The sequence below is a fragment of the Nilaparvata lugens genome, chromosome 2, assembly GCF_014356525.2.
Source record: "Nilaparvata lugens isolate BPH chromosome 2, ASM1435652v1, whole genome shotgun sequence".
NCBI lineage: Eukaryota > Metazoa > Arthropoda > Insecta > Hemiptera > Delphacidae > Nilaparvata > Nilaparvata lugens.
This window is the reverse complement of record NC_052505.1, coordinates 48967994-48987738: the sequence shown is the minus strand read 5'-3', so window position 1 is coordinate 48987738 and position 19745 is coordinate 48967994. Positions and strand designations below refer to the sequence as shown.

The following is a 19745-nucleotide window of genomic DNA, read 5'->3' as shown; positions in this document are numbered from 1 at the left end:
GGGTAATAAGATTTATATGAATTTTCAAAGTTGAAAAGTTCTTTTTGAATAATCTATTGTTTTTGAAGTACTCTAGTTTTCATATAGTTCTAGCCTCTTCCAGAGAGAGAGAAGGAAATTCAAATCTCGTCTATTTATTGAGGCAGAACTACAGACATCATTGAATCATCACCTCTTCTCGTTTTTTATCACCTCTTCTTTTATCATCGTATTTGCATACCCCCAATGTCTACAGAAAACTACAACAAAGAACTTGGAACCATCTTAGAAATTGCAAACAACAACGGCTACAAATCAGAAGATATTTGGAACATTCTCAACAGGATAAAACAGAAGGAAGCCACCAGATTAGTTCATTTTCAAGAGGACAGGAATCAGACAGGCAGCTGTATCACCCTACCAGAGCAGCTGGATTCCCTTATTGGGAAGAATTTCCCAGCAAGTGGGGAATACAATCAAGAGAGAACGACTGCAAGTTGCCTTCAAGTCAGCTCCAATTCTTAATCAATTTATGAACTCCTCCAAGGACCCCATAGCAGATCGGGAAAAAAGTGGAGTATATAAACTGAACTGTGCTGACTGTAATGCCTGTTACGTGGGCCAGACTAGTAGATCCTTCAACACAAGAATAATTCTTGTGGGGTCTGCAATTATTGCAGAGCATACCACAACCTGGAAAACAGGTAGTATTAATTCAAATTTTGCAGACCATCTATTAGAGAATGGACACAGTTTTGACCCAAAAAACAATACCGACATACTGCACTTTTGTCATAAAAGCAGGCTATTGAATATTTTAGAAACAGTAGAAATTCAAAAAATAGAAAAATAGACAGTTCAATAACAAGCCATAATGATCATATTAACATATTTCCCTGTAATATAAGTAGGTTAGTTCAAGACCATCTAGAATAAACCAAACCAAATCTAGACATGTTGGAAAAAATTAGTTTATTGAACATTTAAGAGAAAATTTAGACGGAGTTGTTAACCCAATTTCAGTAGTTTTCTAGGATTCTTGATAAGTATTTCCAACAGTGATGATGATATTTCACAATTTCTTCATTTATTACAAATTTTCCCTCTGAAATCTTTTCAAATTAGATTACCTATTTTACTGCCTCACACCTATTTATTTTTTTCATAATTATGAAATATTCATGTAATTTCGAATAATTTGTTGAAATTGAGAAAATTGGAATTGATAATTAATTACAATGATCAAGTGGCTCTTTTGCTTTCCTTTTTGTTAGTTTTAGGTATTTTTCATAAAAAGTAGGCCGAATTCATATAATTTCTAATGATTTTGTTAGAATAAAGAATATATAAATTACCTAGAATTAGAATTAAAATCATAAATTAAAAATAGAAATGATAATTACTCAGAATAATCAAGTAGCTCTTGCTTTTGTTTTTTCAAGTTGGAATCTTTCTACTTCCAAACTTAGCCCAGTCAATGAAGGTCCAAGAAAGCAGTTTCGATCCGAAAATTAAATAGAAGCTGAATTTCCCACCATCGATAGAACCCTTCCAGAGGATCATTCTCCCAAAAGTCCCAAGAAATCTTCTTGGAGCTTTCCGCCCCAGCCCCCAAAACATGAAAAATTCAGGTAAACACGGGAAATCAATTATCTCTGTACTCATTGATCGGAAACAGTTCTATTATATGCCATTCGATTTGTTACAATATTAGTTATATTCATTTTTTCAATAAAATTAACTGTTTTCTTGATAAAATAATATATATGTAAAAATTTAGGGGGTTTGTGATTTGATTTTTTTGTTTTCTTCGATTAACTTCGAAACAAGTAGTTTTAAAGGAAAATGAGCCAAATAATTAATGTAGCCACTGTCATTGCAAATCCATTTATGTTTATTGTTATGTATTTGCGACCAACATAAATAGCCCAGTCAATGAAGGTCCAAAAAAGCAGTTTCAATCCGAAAATTGAATAAAAGCTGAATTTCCCACCATCGATAGAACCCTTCCAGAGGGTTATTCTCCCAAAAGTCCCAAGAAATCCCCTTGGAGCTTTCCGCCCCAGCCCCCTAAAACATGAAAAATGCAGATAAACACGGGCAATCAATTAACTCTGTAACCATTGATCGGAAACAGTTCTTTTATATGCCATTCGATTCGTTACATTATGGACTACAATATTAGTTATATTCATTTTTCCAATAAAATTAACAGTTTTCTTGATAAAATAATATATATGTAAAAATTTAGGGGGTTCTCGATTTGATTTTTGTTTTCTCCGATTAACTTCGAAGCAAATAATCTAAAGAAAATTAGACAAATAATCAATGTAGCCACATTCATTGCGAATCCATTGATGTATTTTGTTATTTATTTGCGATTCGATTTGACACTGTGGAAGGGGAAACAGTCGACGCGGTACGGCGTGGCTGACTCTCTTCACCATAGTGAACAGTAAAATACAGTAGTAGGCCTACTGCTTTCTAAGTTGCATCTTATTCACACTATGGCGCTCGAAACAATCAATTTTGTCTATTGTTTTGACATGCGATGAAACTAATTTTTCACATTTTAATTCTCAAAATTCTCTAAATTCATTTTGTTTTTATATATGTGCTAAATCATGCATTCTATAACAAATATATTGTTTGCAACCGATAAAATATTAATACTATTACATAATATAATACATATTTAAAATATGTGTGTATGATTATAATTCTATGCTTAAATTTATCATAAGTTAAAAATGTCAAAAACTGAGATAAATCGTAGATTACAATAGTGTTTACAGTGGCAATTTCCTGAAAAATCATAGCGTGCAGTGTTTGCTGTTTTCTACAGTTAATATTCTCCAAGCCAGGTTGATAATAAACCTTCAGTTGAGCCAAATATATATGACGGCTGAGGAATAAAAAAATTTATACATTGGGCTTGTTGAGTTGAAACTTTCTATGATTCTCTCTGTAAAGTAGCTTATCTTCCGTTCTTACTATTTGAACCTACATTATTTAGACAGTCCAATATGAAAATTCAGTAGATTCTAAAGATGAAAGCCATACAAACATACAAATTAAGGAAGAGTAAGCATGCATAAAAGGTAGGAAAATCATGAAAGTGTTTCACATTTAACCACAAAGTACCCTACCGTATAAGATTAATTGAAAGATGATTCATCATCTTCTATTTTTTTTTGTTAACATATCGATTTTTCACCTCCACTCGCATCTTGTCATTCATTACACAAAGTTGGCAGAAGCTTTTCTTTATGTCGATTAATGTTGATTGAAATTGATTTCGATTAGGGCACCAAAAGAATAGATCATTTTCTATTTGAAGCATTCAAATTGAATCTATTGAACATGATTTCTTATGACTTAGCATTCACAGATTTAGTTGGGTGAAGCTATTTGAAAAATGTACCTGATTATCAATTTCATGGTTTTTTATACCATTCTAGTTCATTGTGATCATTGAAGGGTTGAAGTGATGAGTTAGTTCAAGTGAATTCTAGTACACAAGTATATTGTGCTTATAATGGGCTCTTCTTTATTTTCTATAGATGTTTTGCTCCAGTAGAGAAAATTTAAAATGTTGGTGAAGATTGATTCATCATCTTCAAAAATAATAGTAGATGATGAATCAATCTTCACCAACATTTTATAAGCTTTATAAATAATATGAATTAACGGTAATATAAATTTGATAAGTCCAGTATTAAATTAATCGATGTTGATTTTCATTGTATCGCTTTGTATCAATGTTACTTGCACTGTTTGCAATTCATCACTATTCTCTCAAGAATTTAGTTATGGGGGATACACCGACTTGAACATGACAAATCGAAACTTTGACTACTTTCAACTGACTACATTTTTCCAATGCCTAAACATGACTCTCGATCCAACTTATCATACTAATGAATCAGACACACTCATTGACCTTCTCATTGTCAATGATCCCAACAAGGCTGTTCAAACAGGTCAAATCCCAGTCCCAGCTGTTTCTGGACATGATTTGATCTACTGTGTACTTTCCATAAGATACCTAAGCCAGAACAGAAAGTTATCACATATAGAGACTTCAAAAACTTCGATGAAGCCGCCTTTCTAACTGATGTGGCTCAGACTCCATGGCATCAAATTGAAGCGTTACCCTCAGTTGATGACATGGTCAAGACTTTCGAGAATTGGACTTTGACTTTCTATTAGAAACATACACCTTATGTGACAAGGAGGATTAATAGAAAACGACGAGTACCATGGATGACTGAAGACATACTTAAGATGATGGGACGTAGAGGCAAAGCACATAGAACATTTAAAAAGACATTCAACTTGGACAGTTTGATAGAGTATAGGAGCCTTAGAAAAAGAGTCAAACAGGAATTACGGAACTCGAAGATTAGGTACTTCAATTCGTTCATGACAAACAATAGACAATCACTTTGTCAGGGAATAAAAGAATTCGGGCTTGGCAAACAGAAATCGAATCCCCAAATTGACTTACCATTGGACAATAAAAATGACAATTTCGTTTCACATTCCAACCAACGCGACGAAGTTGTCATTGGTTATCATATCAATGATCTTGAAGAGCAGGTTACAAACTTAGAGATACCACTTATTGATAAATTTCATTTCCACCCAATCTCAGAAGAAGACACTTTCAAAGCAATTCAACGTATTCATGGTAATGTAGACAAAATTCCTATTGAATTTATCAAGAAGATGTTATTTGCTGTTTTACCAATCATTACATGGAAATCATATGAAAACTGGAAATTTGCTCTGGTTCGCCCTCTGAATAAAGTTGCATCACCCAAAAAAGTTGAGGATTTCAGACCAATCAGTATTCTACCTGCACTGTCCAAAGTGCTAGAAAGACTTATTCATGCTCAAGTTGTAAAATTTCTAGACAACAATAGAAAGCTTCATAACTTTCAATCGGGCTTTAGGAAATTCCATTCAACTGAGACAGCTCTCCTTCGTGTCACTGATGATATAAGGTCAGCTATGGACCAAAGAAAATGCACCATCTTCACCCTATTTGATTTTTCTAAAGCATTTTATACTGTTGATCATTAAGTTCTTTCAAATAAGTTAGCTATTCTTGGTTTTAGTCACAACTCCCTAGTTTGGCTCAAATCCTATTTCTTAGGTAGGAAACAATGTGTTTTTGTTGGTGACAAAAAGTCAAATTGGAAAAATGTTATGCATGGAGTACCACAAGGTTCAATTTTAGGCCCTCTCCTATTCACTTTGTATGCTAATGACCTTTCTTCCATTATCAAGTTCTCCAGCTTCCATACTTATGCAGATGACCTCCAAATTTATTTAAGCTGTCCCATAACAAAAATAGACGAAACAGTTGGGATTATGAATCAAGATATCAATTCGATAGTGAAATGGACAAAGAAAAATGGCCTTAAGCTTAATCTCATCTAAACACAACCCATTATAATTGGACATTCTCGTCTTATGAACAATATTGACCTGGAATCGATCCACAAAATTAGTGTAGATGGTAATGACATTCCTTACTATAGCTCAGTGGAAAATTTAAGAATTATTATGAATAATACTCTTAACTGGTCAGAACATGTGAACAAAACATGTAAAAAGTTATTTTCAGCAATGCATTCATTGAAGAAAATGCACGACATCCTCCCTAGAAACATTAAATTGTTATTGGTTCAATCTCTTATTTTCCCACATTTAAAGTATTGTAATTCTTTTTTCACCGATATGCAAGTCACTCTGAATGATAAACTACAGCGTTGCCAAAATTATTGTCTACATTTCGTCCACTCTCTTCAACGTCATGAACATATCACCTCTGCCCACATTGCCAGTTCAACATTGAAGCTTCTTGATCAAAGACGTTTTCGAATAGTCAAGCTTGTTAGAGATATCTTGAAATACAGAAATCCGAACTATTTCAAAGATGATTTAAAATTTGTTTCTGAAGGTAGGAGGATAGATGCTCCACATACTAGAACCGGAGAAAGTACTTTAAGGATACCCAATCATTGAACTACTATTTTCACAAAATCCTTCTTGGTCAGTGACTGTCGTGCATGGAATGCACTTCCTGTTTCTATCAGGTCCATCAAGAGCTGAGCGAGCTTCATCCTGACAAAACATCTTTTGTAACAAATGACTGAAACTGTCCAGCCCTAGAACGATACCATGACAACCATCCCTCATCCATCCCACCAATACAAACCCATAAACCTGTTATAGAATAAATTGTATTTATTGTATATTATATTAACTCATGTTATTTTAATTATTCACTGCATACTGCTGTATATTACTAAAAGTTGACTACCCTGATCTACTTTCAGCCTATTCAATTTTATTAATCAATGATTTCATCTTATCTACCCATATAATTACTACATATAATTCTACTTTATGAATTTTATGTTTTTCTTTCTATTAAATATTCATATTAATTAAAACTTTCACAATATTTTCATTTATAAATAAATCCTTAGTTAAATTAATGAAATGAACGTTTTGGTAGAGAGTTAGTGGGAAGTATATTTTTAATATTCTTTCCGAAGAATGGACATTGATATGTCCAAAGCTCCTCCAATTTATGTAGATGCATAACCATATAATTACCTATAGTAATTATATTACAAATTGCTTTTTCATATCATATAAGTTACAGTTCAATAATCATTTTCTTATTCTATATTATGTAAATTCATCTATAATTTTGCTGTATTGTAAGCTATTGTATAAAAGTGTATAAGCCAGTATATATTGTAATCTACATAAATAAAGTACTCAATCAATCAATCAATTCATTGTTGAAGCGGTTTTGTTCCAATAGGCTCAAGCATGAAAACAATTATCATATTGCATATCAATTAAATGAATGAATAAATACAACATAATTCATTCATTTTAAAATAATTTATACTTAAGAATTCTATCCATCATCATTCATCATATAGTTTTTTCTGTCATATTCCCTCGCCTCACTTTTTATTTCAAGTAGCAGTTTTTTCTCCGGAACATTTTCTTCAAGTAGGCCTACTATTTCATCTTTTAAAAGAGTAATGTGACACCTTAACGCCCAAGGGACTCAATATAATCTGATTTGGACAACTAGAGTGGTACATTTATGAGCTCTTGCATCCAAGAATAGATCAATGATATAAAAATTCACTCATATTAACTTATACCAAAAATAAAATAACTCAGTACTATGTTTTAACTATCATCTAAGCTTCTGCAATTATTTGAAGTAGGTTGTAGAAAATATGATTGTACCAATCTTACCCTCCTGGCCTGGAACCATCATCACTCTCTGAACCGGGTCTCCCTGACCCTGGACCAGACTTTGCTTTCTTCCTCTTTCCGAAGCATGGTGTGTCAGGACTGGACGCACTGCGTGGCACTTTTCCCGCCCCTCCTCCAACGCCACCACCACCACCACCTCTTCCTCTTCCCCCACCACCAACTCCTCCTCTTCCCCCACCACCATCTCTTGCACTGTTTGCACTATTTGGACGGCAACAGCACTCTGCACACTTGCATTTGCACATCTCATCTTCACTCACTGCAAAACATCTAGTTTTGGTGCACAGTAGTCCTTCACTGAAAGCAAATTGGAGTGAATATTTTACTTATTTATAAATTTATTTTTTTGTTTATTTATTGATTAATTAATTGATTTATTCATGTATTTATTAATCAATGAATTAATTAATTAATTTATTTATCTATCTATCTATTTATTCATTTATTGATTAATTAATTTATCTATTCATTTATTTTTTATCTATTTATTACTTATTCATTTACTTATTTATTTACTCACAAAAAATACATACATACAGGTATGTGAACAACAGGCATTATAGCCCAAAACTCTTTTGGGATATTTAACATCACAAAGTTCTTCATAATTGCCAAGAGAAAAAAGTTAATGAAAAATTGAAAATGATTGGAAATAATAAATAAACCAATAGGAAATATTAAGAATATGAGTGAAAATAAGTACTAATTTGACAAATAAGACAGAATATGATTTATGAATATGAGAGTAAAAAAATGAAACAGAATTTCGTTCCACTGCAAAGAAACACAGTTGAGAGAAGAAGAAAGAGATATCCATCTTTAACTGAATGACCATCATGATTATTGTTGATCGAGCAAAGTGATGTCTAAAATTCAAGTCGACGGTTTGGCATTTCTCTAAATGTTTAAATGTTTGAATGTTTAAATGTTTAAATGTTTAAATGTTTAAATGGTTAAATGTTTAAATGTTAAATGTTTAAATGTTTAAATGTTAAATGTTTAAATGTTTAAATGTTTAAATGTTTAAATGTTTAAATGTTAAATGTTTAAATGTTTAAATGTTAAATGTTTAATGTTTAATGTTTAAATGTTTAAATGTTTAATGTTTAAATGTTTAATGTTAAATGTTTAAATGTTAAATGTTTAAATGTTTAAATGTTTAAATGTTAAATGTTAAATGTTTAAATGTTAAATGTTTAAATGTTTAAATGTTTAAATGTTTAAATGTTTAAATGTTTAAATGTTTAAATGTTTAAATGTTTAAATGTTTAAATGTTTAAATGTTTAAATGTTTAAATGTTTAAATGTTTAAATGTTTAAATGTTTAAATGTTTAAATGTTTAAATGTTTAAATGTTTAAATGTTTAAATGTTAAATGTTTAAATGTTAAATGTTTAAATGTTTAAATGTTTAAATGTTTAAATGTTTAAATGTTTAAATGTTTAAATGTTTAAATGTTTAATGTTTAAATGTTTAAATGTTTAAATGTTTAAATGTTAAATGTTTAATGTTTAAATGTTTAAATGTTTAAATGTTTAAATGTTTAAATGTTTAAATGTTTAAATGTTTAAATGTTTAAATGTTTAAATGTTTAAATGTTTAAATGTTTAAATGTTTAAATGTTTAAATGTTTAAATGTTTAAATGTTTCTCCAAACATCTGTGTAATCCCTTTTCAGCTGATTTATGATGAATAATTCTATAGTCTGATTTCTACTCTAATATTGGCGTATGAAGAAGGCTCCTTTTTTATTATCCTTGAAATGCCAAATATGGTGTGGTGTAATCGCTCAACTTTCCTTGCCTTTTTAAAAATGTCAATCATAATCTAAAATCAATCAGCTGACGAGATCAATAAATTATGCTATTTCTTCCAGTATAATCACATTTTCTCGAATCTCGAGCTTATTTTCAATATTTGGTGAAAATGTTACTAGACATTAGACATTAATAATTGTAGATATTTCCAGGCTCAATCTTTTCCAATTAGAACTTTTCGTTTAAATTGTATCTGAAGCCTGATGATTGGAAATATATAATCAAACTTTGCATACATGGGGTGGAGCTCTTGAATTTTTTTCATATATGGGACTAGTGGCAGTTGATAGAGCTTATCAATGACTATTTTTAGGTATAAATTTGATCAAAATTGTTGGAGCCATTTAAAAAAAATCGCGAAAAAACCCGGTGTTTAGCATCATTTTCACCATTTAGCCGCCATTTTGAATTGAATCTGATCAAAATTGTTCGTGTCGGATCCTTATAGTGTAAGAACCTTAAGTTCCAAATTTCAAGTCATTCCGTTAATTGGGAGATGAGATATCGTGTACACAAACATACATACACTCACACATACATACCAATACCCAAAAACCATTTCTTTGGACTCAGGGTACCTTGAAACGTATAGAAATTTGATCTTAACCTTAATCTTTTTCGGAAAGCAATACTTTCCTTACCTATGGTAAAAGGGCAAGGAAAGTAAAAAATTGTATTAACTGAGTATAGTATAATAAGTTTATTATACTTATACGATATTATACTTATTTTGTTCTCTTTTTTTGTGAAACGATTATAAATCTATGATAAATAACCCATATAGACCTTACCCATATAAATTATGCTGCTCAATAATTTATGATTTATTAAATAATTATTTTTGAGCTCTACTGACTCCTTTCAACTTCTTCTTCCTCTTCATATTTTCTCATACTTTACCTCTTCATTAACTTTCCTGCATCTAACTTCAATATCGTCTCTTCTGATCTTATTAGTTATACTGAATCGTTGTGGATATTTGATGAAATGCGTTATTATAATCACTTTGTTCTCCTTTTCTATTTTACTGTTATGCTATCTCAATTATGTCATTAAGGCTTGTACTTAGATTTGTCTGTGAACCTTTCTTTGTTTGTATCAAAATGAATAATTTAGATATTTAAACCAATTATATTCATTTTCAGACAATTTAGTTATTGCTGATTTCTCTGATCGACTACAATTAATCAATATTTGTATCTACATATTATAACTCTTAATATTATGAAATCGTTAATAAGTTTTTTATCTAATTTTTATTGACTATGATACTTTTAAATTACGAACGGCTTGTTAATGTGGAGTGCTCCACATACGTGAGTATAATCTAGTAGCTTCTAATCACAAAAATCGGACCTCGTAATTTAAGTATTTGAAAGTGATTATTGAATTTGAGTGAATTGCAAGTTACCCGCCAGGCGGTGATTGACTCCTCGACCTGTCTGCTAAACTGGGTCTAGACGAAGAATAGCTGGCAGCTGAAGAACCCCTTCCTCGTTCCATTTTCTCTCGTTTCTTTTCTTCAGCTCGTCTTTTTTTCTCCTCCTTTTTTCTCAGTTTTTCAATTCTCTCCAGTTCCTTTTGTTGCTTTTTCTGTCTTTTTTTCATTTCGTTTCTTCTCCGTTTCTCCTCCTTCTTCCTCTGTTTTTCATAATCTCTCCTTAGAAAATAAAGAGGATTAAATTTAACAGAATGAATACATTACGAAACTCCAATTGAAACAGTTATCCTTGCAATATTGGTAGTTTTTGGGTTGAATCACATATGAATTTCACAATAAGATTATTCTATGCAATCCTAAATTTCGTACAACAATTATTGATTCTCAGTATTTATGCTAAGATATTCAATTGGATTAATTATTTATTCGGTTAAAAATTATGCCTGGATCGAATTTGATTCTCAAAGCTTGATTCTACAGTTGAATCATTATTATATATATCTCATGACTACTTCAATTTAGCGCATAGAACACAAAAAAACATAGGAAGATAAAAGATGAGAAATGAAACTGTTGTTGGGCATTCCTCCTCGATGTGTCCCACATTCTGGACCGACCCACACTTTCAGAAAGGTGAATCAGCCGACCATATTTTGCATAGAATAGATACACCTATCATGCTGCGTCCGTACTCTATTCAGTGCTGACCATCCTTTGCGTGATAGACTGAGCCCATACTCTGTACAGAATTACTTCCGACTTGGGATGGACATGCGCAGCAGAGAAAGCATACAGCGGGAGGGATACAGAGGCGCGATGTTGCCGTTTTAAAGCGGCCAGCGTTCTCCAACTTCTAGTGATTGTTCATGTGCTCATGCTATACATGCGAAGTTTCCTGTCTGAAAGCGGTCAGACGACTGACAAATTGGCAACTGCGCTTCTACCTATTACTCCATTATTCACTGTAATTGGCTGATCTCCCTCCATTTCTCTGCGCTACATATTACTCCAAGTCTGATGTAAATTTGTAGGGACTATAGTAACAGATGGAATACTATTATTCAGCTTTGCTGACCACTCTTGTTGCCAAGCCCTGGTGAAGCTGGAATCTGCTTCTATTGACTTTAGATCTTCGAAAGGCATCTACAAGATATTCAGGATTGGTGAAAGTTATGGAAACAGCTAAATATCTTTTTTCAAGGATAATTAGACAGTTTATATCATTGAGGAGCCTATTCGAATTAAAGAAAATCTATTTTTATGTCGTTTCCAAATCTTGTTCCGCCATCTTGGATCTACTTGAATCCACAATTTTGATTTCAACCTGAAATTATAAAACTATAAAATTAATTTCAAACGTAGTGTATTCCTAATGAGAAATGCAACGATGTAGGCCTTTCTTTGGTTCACCCAAACGTGTTCATCAAATGCTTGTGTTGATGTCTATGTATTTCATACATATCAACTCATTGAGTTGGATAAATCATTGATTCGGATATGCACTTGGATACTATTTGGATGCAAAAGCATTATTTTGTTTCAAATATCCAGTAATTGATTTTAAAAAGATTATAATTTGACATTGAATATGCTTGGTAAATAGACTGACCCACCGGATCCAGTTGGTGTTTGACTTCTAGAGCTGTCTGGAATACTTTCTCGTGATGATGAATAGCTGGATGGTGCAGAATTTTTCCTTTTCATCTTCTCCCTCTTCTTTGCTTCAGATTTTCTTCTTTTTTCATCTTTCTTCCTCAGCTTTTCAATCTTTTTAATTTCTTTCTGCTCTTCACTCTGTCTTCTTTTAATCTCGCTCCTCCTCCTTTTATCTTCTTTCTTTCTCTGTTTCTCTTCCTGTTTCCTTCTTTTCTTCTCTTCTTTCGTCAAATATGCTCCACCCTGACTGAAGCTAGCGTTTGATGGGCGGCTTCCGATTGGCTCAAGAGAACCATCCCGATAAGTATCATGATAATTGTCATCATAACTGTCGCCATAATTGTTACGATACTTTTCACCATAACTGTCGTCATAAGTCCCACGAGAAGTGTCCCGAGAAGTATCTTGTTTTTTGTCTTGTTTTGAAGAGCATATGGAACTGGCTATAGATGTGGAGGAACCAGGCGTGCCCTGCTTTCGCCTGGAAGAAGCCCGACTGCTTCGCGATGCTGCTCTCGAATCACCAGCTCCCAGCGACCCACAAGACAAGCATGAAAGCGTACTTTTCGATTTTTTGCAATCGATCGGCTCGAAAAGATCGTCATAGCCAACTATTTTGCATTGGAAAGGAACCTGCAAATGATAATTGAGGGATACATGATCGAGAAAATGAGAATGGAGATCCGAATGATATTTCATTGTGAGGAAGAAATACTTGGCCGTCATCTTAAATCATAAATAAGTAATAATGTAAAATTAAAATTAATTACATAATAAGATCCAATTATTCAGTACAATGTTGGAATTTTCTCACTGTGGAAAGTCGTGATGTGACTTGAAATATGGTCAAGAGTTGGAATAGCCCTCGTGCGCGAGTGCGCGTGTCTAGTCTCGGCAAATGACACTGCTCAACTTTCATTGGTCAACAGCTAATGGCCAATCGTAGAGCTCTACTTAAACTATATCAAAATCTGCTGCTCAATGTACTATATATTCTGCTCTCAGTTTACTAAAGATTGATAATGTTGTAAAAACCCAAACTGATTACTCAAATAATTGTTCTAATAGATGAGTGGTTTTGACAATAACAAGTCGTTTCAATTTGAATCTACAAGAAAATCACATTCACAAAAACACAGAAAGTTATCAATTACCTTCACAAACTGTTTCTTTCTTGGTTTTGCGCTATTTCTAACCGGCACTAGAACCTCTGCAGTGGGAAGATCCAGCTCTAGAACCTGAAAATTGGCGAAATTTTACAAATTCAGTAAGATATGGACGAGCAACTCGATTAGTTCAGCAATAAAAAAACATAGAACCAAAAATGGGTTATGGAATGGAGACGGGGCCACGCTACCTGTACTGTTCAATGAAGGCTCAAAAAAGTTCATCCTCCAACTCTCAACGGGTAGCCGTCTAGTTGTCACCCCGACTACTTGACACCTGGTCATTTTGGCCATAGGCGACTTCTTGTACCCTCGTAAGAATATACCATTGATGTAGTTGTAACCTCCTTAGACAGAAGACAGGTAGACGGGGATGACTCACGTCTACATGACACCTTGCACGCTGGCGTCAAGGTGTCACCTACAGGGCACCAGTTGGCACAACTTACACCCCCGCGGCGTAGGGAGAAGGGATCAAGCAATTTTTATTACTGGTTATGATTAAATATCCAGTATGATAGAATATTGCTAGAGAGCTCTGAAACACTCTTTATATTATAGCATTATAATTATGATCATAAGTCAAATAATATCATGAATTTGTTGGACTGACTGACCTTTGTAGGTTTTCCATCTCTCATTCGAGTAGAGCTTTTCACTGCCAAAGGCACTTTTTTGGCCTTTACCATTGTTCTAAAGAACGATGTTCTGGCTTATCAAATTGGAAATCTTCGGGATAAATTTCTTCAGCTCACATTATTGTTATCATGGTGATTAGTAATACCTGAAAGGAATCAAATAATGAGTGGGTTTTAGTCCTTTATCTCTTTTTAATCAATTAATGAAATGAAAATCCACCTGTAATGAAAATGTATAGTTGTTTTACAAAGAAGAAATATAATATTTATAACTTTCTTCTTAGTTATTAAAGATTATTAGAGAATATTCTCATAGCACAATGTTACCTTATTTTTCTCTCCCTATATTATTGTATGAATCAATAAAGAATAGAGAATAAAATGTTCACACATTGAAGCTATGAACGCTTTGACACTTTTCACAATAATTGACCTAGCGAAATGAGGCACAAGTTTCAATTCGATAGTTGCATTTCCATTTATGTTTGTATGTGTAATATATGCTCATTAATGTTTATTCCACATTTACGGCGAAACACGGCAATAGATTTCAATAAAATTTGACATGTATGTTACTTTTTGAAATGCGTGTAGACGTATAAACAAGTTTTTTTAAACTTCCAATTCCAAGGATAGTACGAAAGGAAAAGGAATTTCCTCCATAATTCAATATTACTGTAAAAAATAGACTATTCATGATTGTCCAATCTTTACATAATCATTATGAACTGTCGAGTGGATCAAATGCGAGGAATTGCAGGAACGCATACTTCACATGAAAGATCGAATGAGAATAATTTGCTACTGGTTCAACTTGCAGCAGAGCAAAACCTCCCAATAGTTTGTAACAGATTTCCTCACAAAAACATTCATAAGGGGACTTGGAAGGTGCCTGGCTCTGACACTATACCTCTCAAATTGATCATGTTCTGGCATCACAAAGACATGCCACCTGAATAATGAGTCCGCTTGCAGATTTGACATCAAATTATTCTTTGTGATGCCAGAACATGATCAATTTGAGAGGTATAGTGTCAGAGCCAGGCACCTTCCAAGTCCCCTTATGAACATACTTGTGGCAGTTGATAGAGCTTATCGATGACTATTCTAGGTATGGATTTGATCAAAATCGTTGAAGCCGTTTCCGAGAAAATCATGAAAAACCCTGTTTTTGACAACATTTTCGCCATTTTAGCCGCCATTTTGAATTGCATCAGATCGAAATTGTTCCTGTCGGATACTTATATCGTAAGGACTTCAATTTCAAGTTATTCCGTTCATTGGGAGATGAGATATCGTGTACACAGACGCACATACACTCATATACACACACACACACACACACACACACACTCATACATACACATACACACACACACAACACACACACACACAACACACACACACACACACACACCACACACACACACACACCACACACACACACACACACACACAACACACACACACACACACACACACACACACACACACACACACACACACCACACACACACACACATACATACATACATACACAACAATACCCAAAAACCACTTTTTTGGACTCAGGGGACCTTGAAATATAGAAATTTAGAAATTGGGGTACCTTAATTTTTTTTGGAAAGCAATACTTTCCTTACCTATGGTAATAGGGCAAGGAAAGTAAAAATAAAAATACGTTTCGATTTCTTTGTAGGCCTATTCAAAGCAAACCCTTTGAAAGGTGAATGAATAAAATTTTTATTTCACGTTATGCTATTATTGATCATTGATCCTAACTAGTGACTTTGAAATGAAAATTTCATTAGGCTATTGAGTTTGAAAACGTATTTGTTTTGAAAAAAGACTGGAATAATAATTTATTATTGTTATATTATTATTATTATTGATATGTTGAATATGACATCGATTAATAACATTCAGATTGGAATATAAATTCCAAGGCAAACCTTGTATCATTTTTCTTGAACAGTTTTAGGTTATGTCACAGCTGTAAAATAAGGTTAATTTTACGCATTATTCTATTATAATTTTATTCCAAAATGAACTTGCATTTTATAAATTATGAATGAAGATGGACTAATCCAAATAGTTTGGGTATTCCATGACATCTATTTGGCTCTTTATCTACTCCAAAACAGTAACTGAATAATAAATTGTGTTTGCTCAGTTACGTCTAGAACTTGAATTTAAACCCTACCCCAGTCGAGGGTTCAAAATCACGCAGTTTCAAGTCCTGGACTCAACGATAAATCCTTGACTCAGAAAGAGGCGAGAATCCAATTCAAGTCCTGGACTTATAAGCCCTTCACTGAGAAAGCGACATTATGGACTCCAGGGTCTAACATGATCTTTAAACTCTAGAGTCTATTCAAGTCCTCGAATACGTTAACGCTCTGACTCGGAAAGCCAATTTTCTGACTCCAGAGTTTAAAGCCAGTTAAAGTCTAGGACTTAGCTGAATCCCTAGCTCGGAGACCGGCCCTAAACATTCATATCATTTTCAAAGATGCTTTTTTTGTTTGAGTCATCATAATTGTACGATTGTCCTGGCAGGTAATCAACTCGTTACGTTACTGAATAGTTGAAGTTGATGAAATTATTCCTCAGTCAAAGGTGGAACTTATTATTCATTGTGAATATTCGGAGAACTATTCAATTATTACATTACATATAAAAGAACAAACAAATGAATATTCTCAAGATAATTTAATATAGAGGACTATTTCTTTATATTTCTGGTTCAATGAATACAATAGTTCATGTTTGCACAAGTCATGTTATCAAATCGAAAACTTTCATTTTCTGGGGAGATGAACTCTGCACCATTGTATTCCCATCAGATCCATTCAATGTAAGATTTTTACTTGGTCTTCCCTCATTATAATCCTTCCTTTTGCCCTCATCGAATGTAACCGCCGATTCTCTCCGGCTTGGACTATGTTGGCTCATTATTTCCTTGTTGAGAGAAGTTTCATCTTCATCTTCCTTGTCATTGAAGTTTTGACCTGGATCAAAATTCAAACCACATTGGTCGGGACCACATGTGTTTTCTTCTCCATCTTCAATGTACTGGTTAGGGGAGAAAGATCTTGAATTTAAAAGGCTACCTCTTTGCTCATGTGGGTTATCAGAAGTTTCTTTTTCACCTTTATTGTGTCTCTGTTCTGTTTTTGCATTCCAAGAATTATTGTTGAGTTCTGATTGTGGACTCCAAGAATCATTGCCTAGATCATCAGAAGTGTTTACTTCATCTCCATCAAAATGTTTATCTTGTTTTCTTTTTGAATCACTATCACTTGGATTATCCATAATTTCTTCACTATCTTTGGTGTAGGGCTTCGTTTCAGGAGAGATCAATCTTAATTCACTGTTGCTCTCTCTGTCTCCAACAGGGTTTACGAGTAAATTTTCCCCTCTGTCTTTATGTTTATCTAAAATATCGGATTCAGGATCTATTTGCTTTTCTATGCCATCGTGATTCTCTTGAGGTTGTTGATCTGAGACTATTTGGTTCATAACTGATCTAGTATCTTCATCATGTGCATCACCAGAGTATTTTGAAGAAGTGAATGAGCTTGTCTTGTTTACTCCCTTCTCAATAGGATTTAATAATATTCCTTTTCCACTTCCCGAGGGCTTGCGACGTTCATGATGACTATTTGTTAATGTAATACTTTCACTTCCATAGGACTCTTCTTCAAACTGATCATCCAAAGCATTATTTTCATAATCTTTTGGAATTTCTTCACCTGCTCTCCTAAAAATTCGATCAGTATTTGAAGTATCATGATCAGTATTTGTTGACATTCGTTGTCCAGTTTCACTTTGATTACGTGATGTGAAATCTCTTGAGCTTGGTAGACTCATCCTTACTTGGTGAGGATTGAAAAATAACTCTCTTGATTCACTCAAACCATGTTGATTTTTCTCATCTTCATCATAATTGGAATGTTTTCCATGATTTCCATTTGAAACGTCAGTATTGACAGAATTTACAGATGGCTTTTCTTCTGCGTTGTAAATTAGGGGATCATCATCATCATCATCATCATCATTATCTCTGATAGAATTGATTTGGTCATCCTTGATATTTGATACTTTGGTTTCAGGATCTTCTATTTCAGATTCATATACCTCCTCTACAAATTCGGTTGAATATGTTAATAAAGGTCTTTGAGTCTGAGGTGTATTTTTCTTGGATTTGGAATGTTTACCCTTATCATATTTTCTAGATTTAGATGAGCTCTGTTCATTATTTGAATCATCATAATCTACTTTACGATGCGATCTTTTTCCCTCTGATATCTTCGCAATATGAGTAGTACCCGTTTCGTCTAAATTAATTCTCCTACTTTTCTCAATCTCTGATATCAGTGAATGTTCCTGTGATCCATCCACATATTCTTGTTCATTCACGTCACTTGCAAGCTGAGATTGTTCTACTTCATTGTTTTCTGGAACTCCATCTCCTTCTTCACGTACTTCACCATCCTCTTTACTTCTCCCCTCATCATCTCCCCTTCTGGTGCGATCTTTACTATTTCTGCCTCCGTCCATCAATATTTTCAATTCAAAATTGCATACAGTAGATCCACAAAACGTTCACTGAGTTCGATTTGAATTTTTTCAAAAATTATCAATGATTCTCACAAATTATTACCTTTTCTTGATCGCTCTCATATACCTGCTCTCTCGCTATATGTTGTACATTACAACTCATTTGTAATATTTTGTCTCGCTCTCTGCAATACAATATCATCGATATTAGTCCGAAAAAGCTCACTGTATGTCACTCTTTATTCTATTTTTTGTATTATTCCAATTCTATCAAAACATGACCAAACTTGTTGAGATTAAATTATTTTTATCTTGCAGTGGAAGAGAACTTCATCTCTTCCTCATAAATAATAAAATTCGGAATAGTCCTCTAAAATTTAGTGTAAAATAATAAACTAGATTTGATGACATGAGTTAATAGACTTATTGTTTTAGTGTCAGATTTTTCCGCTTAGTGTGATAGATATGAGAACTTGATGAATCAACTGACAAATTAATAATGCTTATATATTTTCATCTATTCACAGAAGCATAAGTAGTTCAATAAGTATTTTTTCATTGGTAACCATAATATTTATCCATACAATTACATATTAATATTAATTTCTCATCTATGAAACATTATAATTCTACATTTTTCAGTCTACGAAAATATAAAAGAGAAATACACATAAGGGATAGGAAATTCACAAATGACGCATTGCCACGTCTGAACTACTTGGAACTTTTCACATAGATTCTCAATTTACCGATGAAGGTTATAGGCCTATTTTAAATTCTTCAAGTTTTCAGTAATTCTGGTTTTTATTATTCCCTTGCGGAGCACGGGTTACCTGCTAGTCTATAATAATATGGACTAGGAATTGACTTATATATTACACAATCGATATATGATTAGAGAGCATCCTGCATAAAAATTATTCCTACATAAAAATGTAATATCTTGCAACTATAAGGAAATTCTAAGAAAAATTTTCCACATGTTTTATTAGAAAAGGGAATATAACTTAAAAAATCTTGTCATAATAATTCTGTCAAATGCTTTCTACTTATTGGACCTATTTTTAAAGTTCCTTACTAATTCAATGCATGAAACAGTATTTATACTCGTAATATTATGATTAGTTGAAACATTTCTCATAACTTTTCATCTTAAATGGAAACT

General features: G+C 33.1%; 2 protein-coding genes across 9 annotated transcripts in view; both read right to left on the bottom strand.

Moving 5' to 3' along the window:
• LOC111047906 (aspartate, glycine, lysine and serine-rich protein) overlaps nucleotides 1-19745 on the bottom strand; it is a 94408-nt gene that overhangs the window by 74294 nt on the left and 369 nt on the right. For 7 of the 8 annotated variants that reach the window (XM_039421397.1, XM_039421396.1, XM_039421399.1 and 4 more), the window contains exons 2-6: nucleotides 13997-14163; nucleotides 13368-13451; nucleotides 12167-12846; nucleotides 10528-10776; nucleotides 7279-7596 (exon numbers count right to left, since the gene is read on the bottom strand). In XM_039421397.1, coding sequence (XP_039277331.1) covers nucleotides 7279-7596; nucleotides 10528-10776; nucleotides 12167-12846; nucleotides 13368-13451; nucleotides 13997-14068 — 1403 coding nt within the window. In that variant the 5' untranslated portion in view covers nucleotides 14069-14163. The remainder of the gene's footprint in view (nucleotides 1-7278; nucleotides 7597-10527; nucleotides 10777-12166; nucleotides 12847-13367; nucleotides 13452-13996; nucleotides 14164-19745) is intronic. The other variant, XM_039421403.1, reaches the window with a different exon arrangement.
• On the bottom strand, nucleotides 16796-18580 carry LOC120349634 (uncharacterized protein DDB_G0290685-like). Its single transcript, XM_039420109.1, has one exon. The coding sequence runs from the start codon at nucleotides 18578-18580 to the stop codon at nucleotides 16796-16798; it is 1785 nt and encodes a 594-aa protein (XP_039276043.1).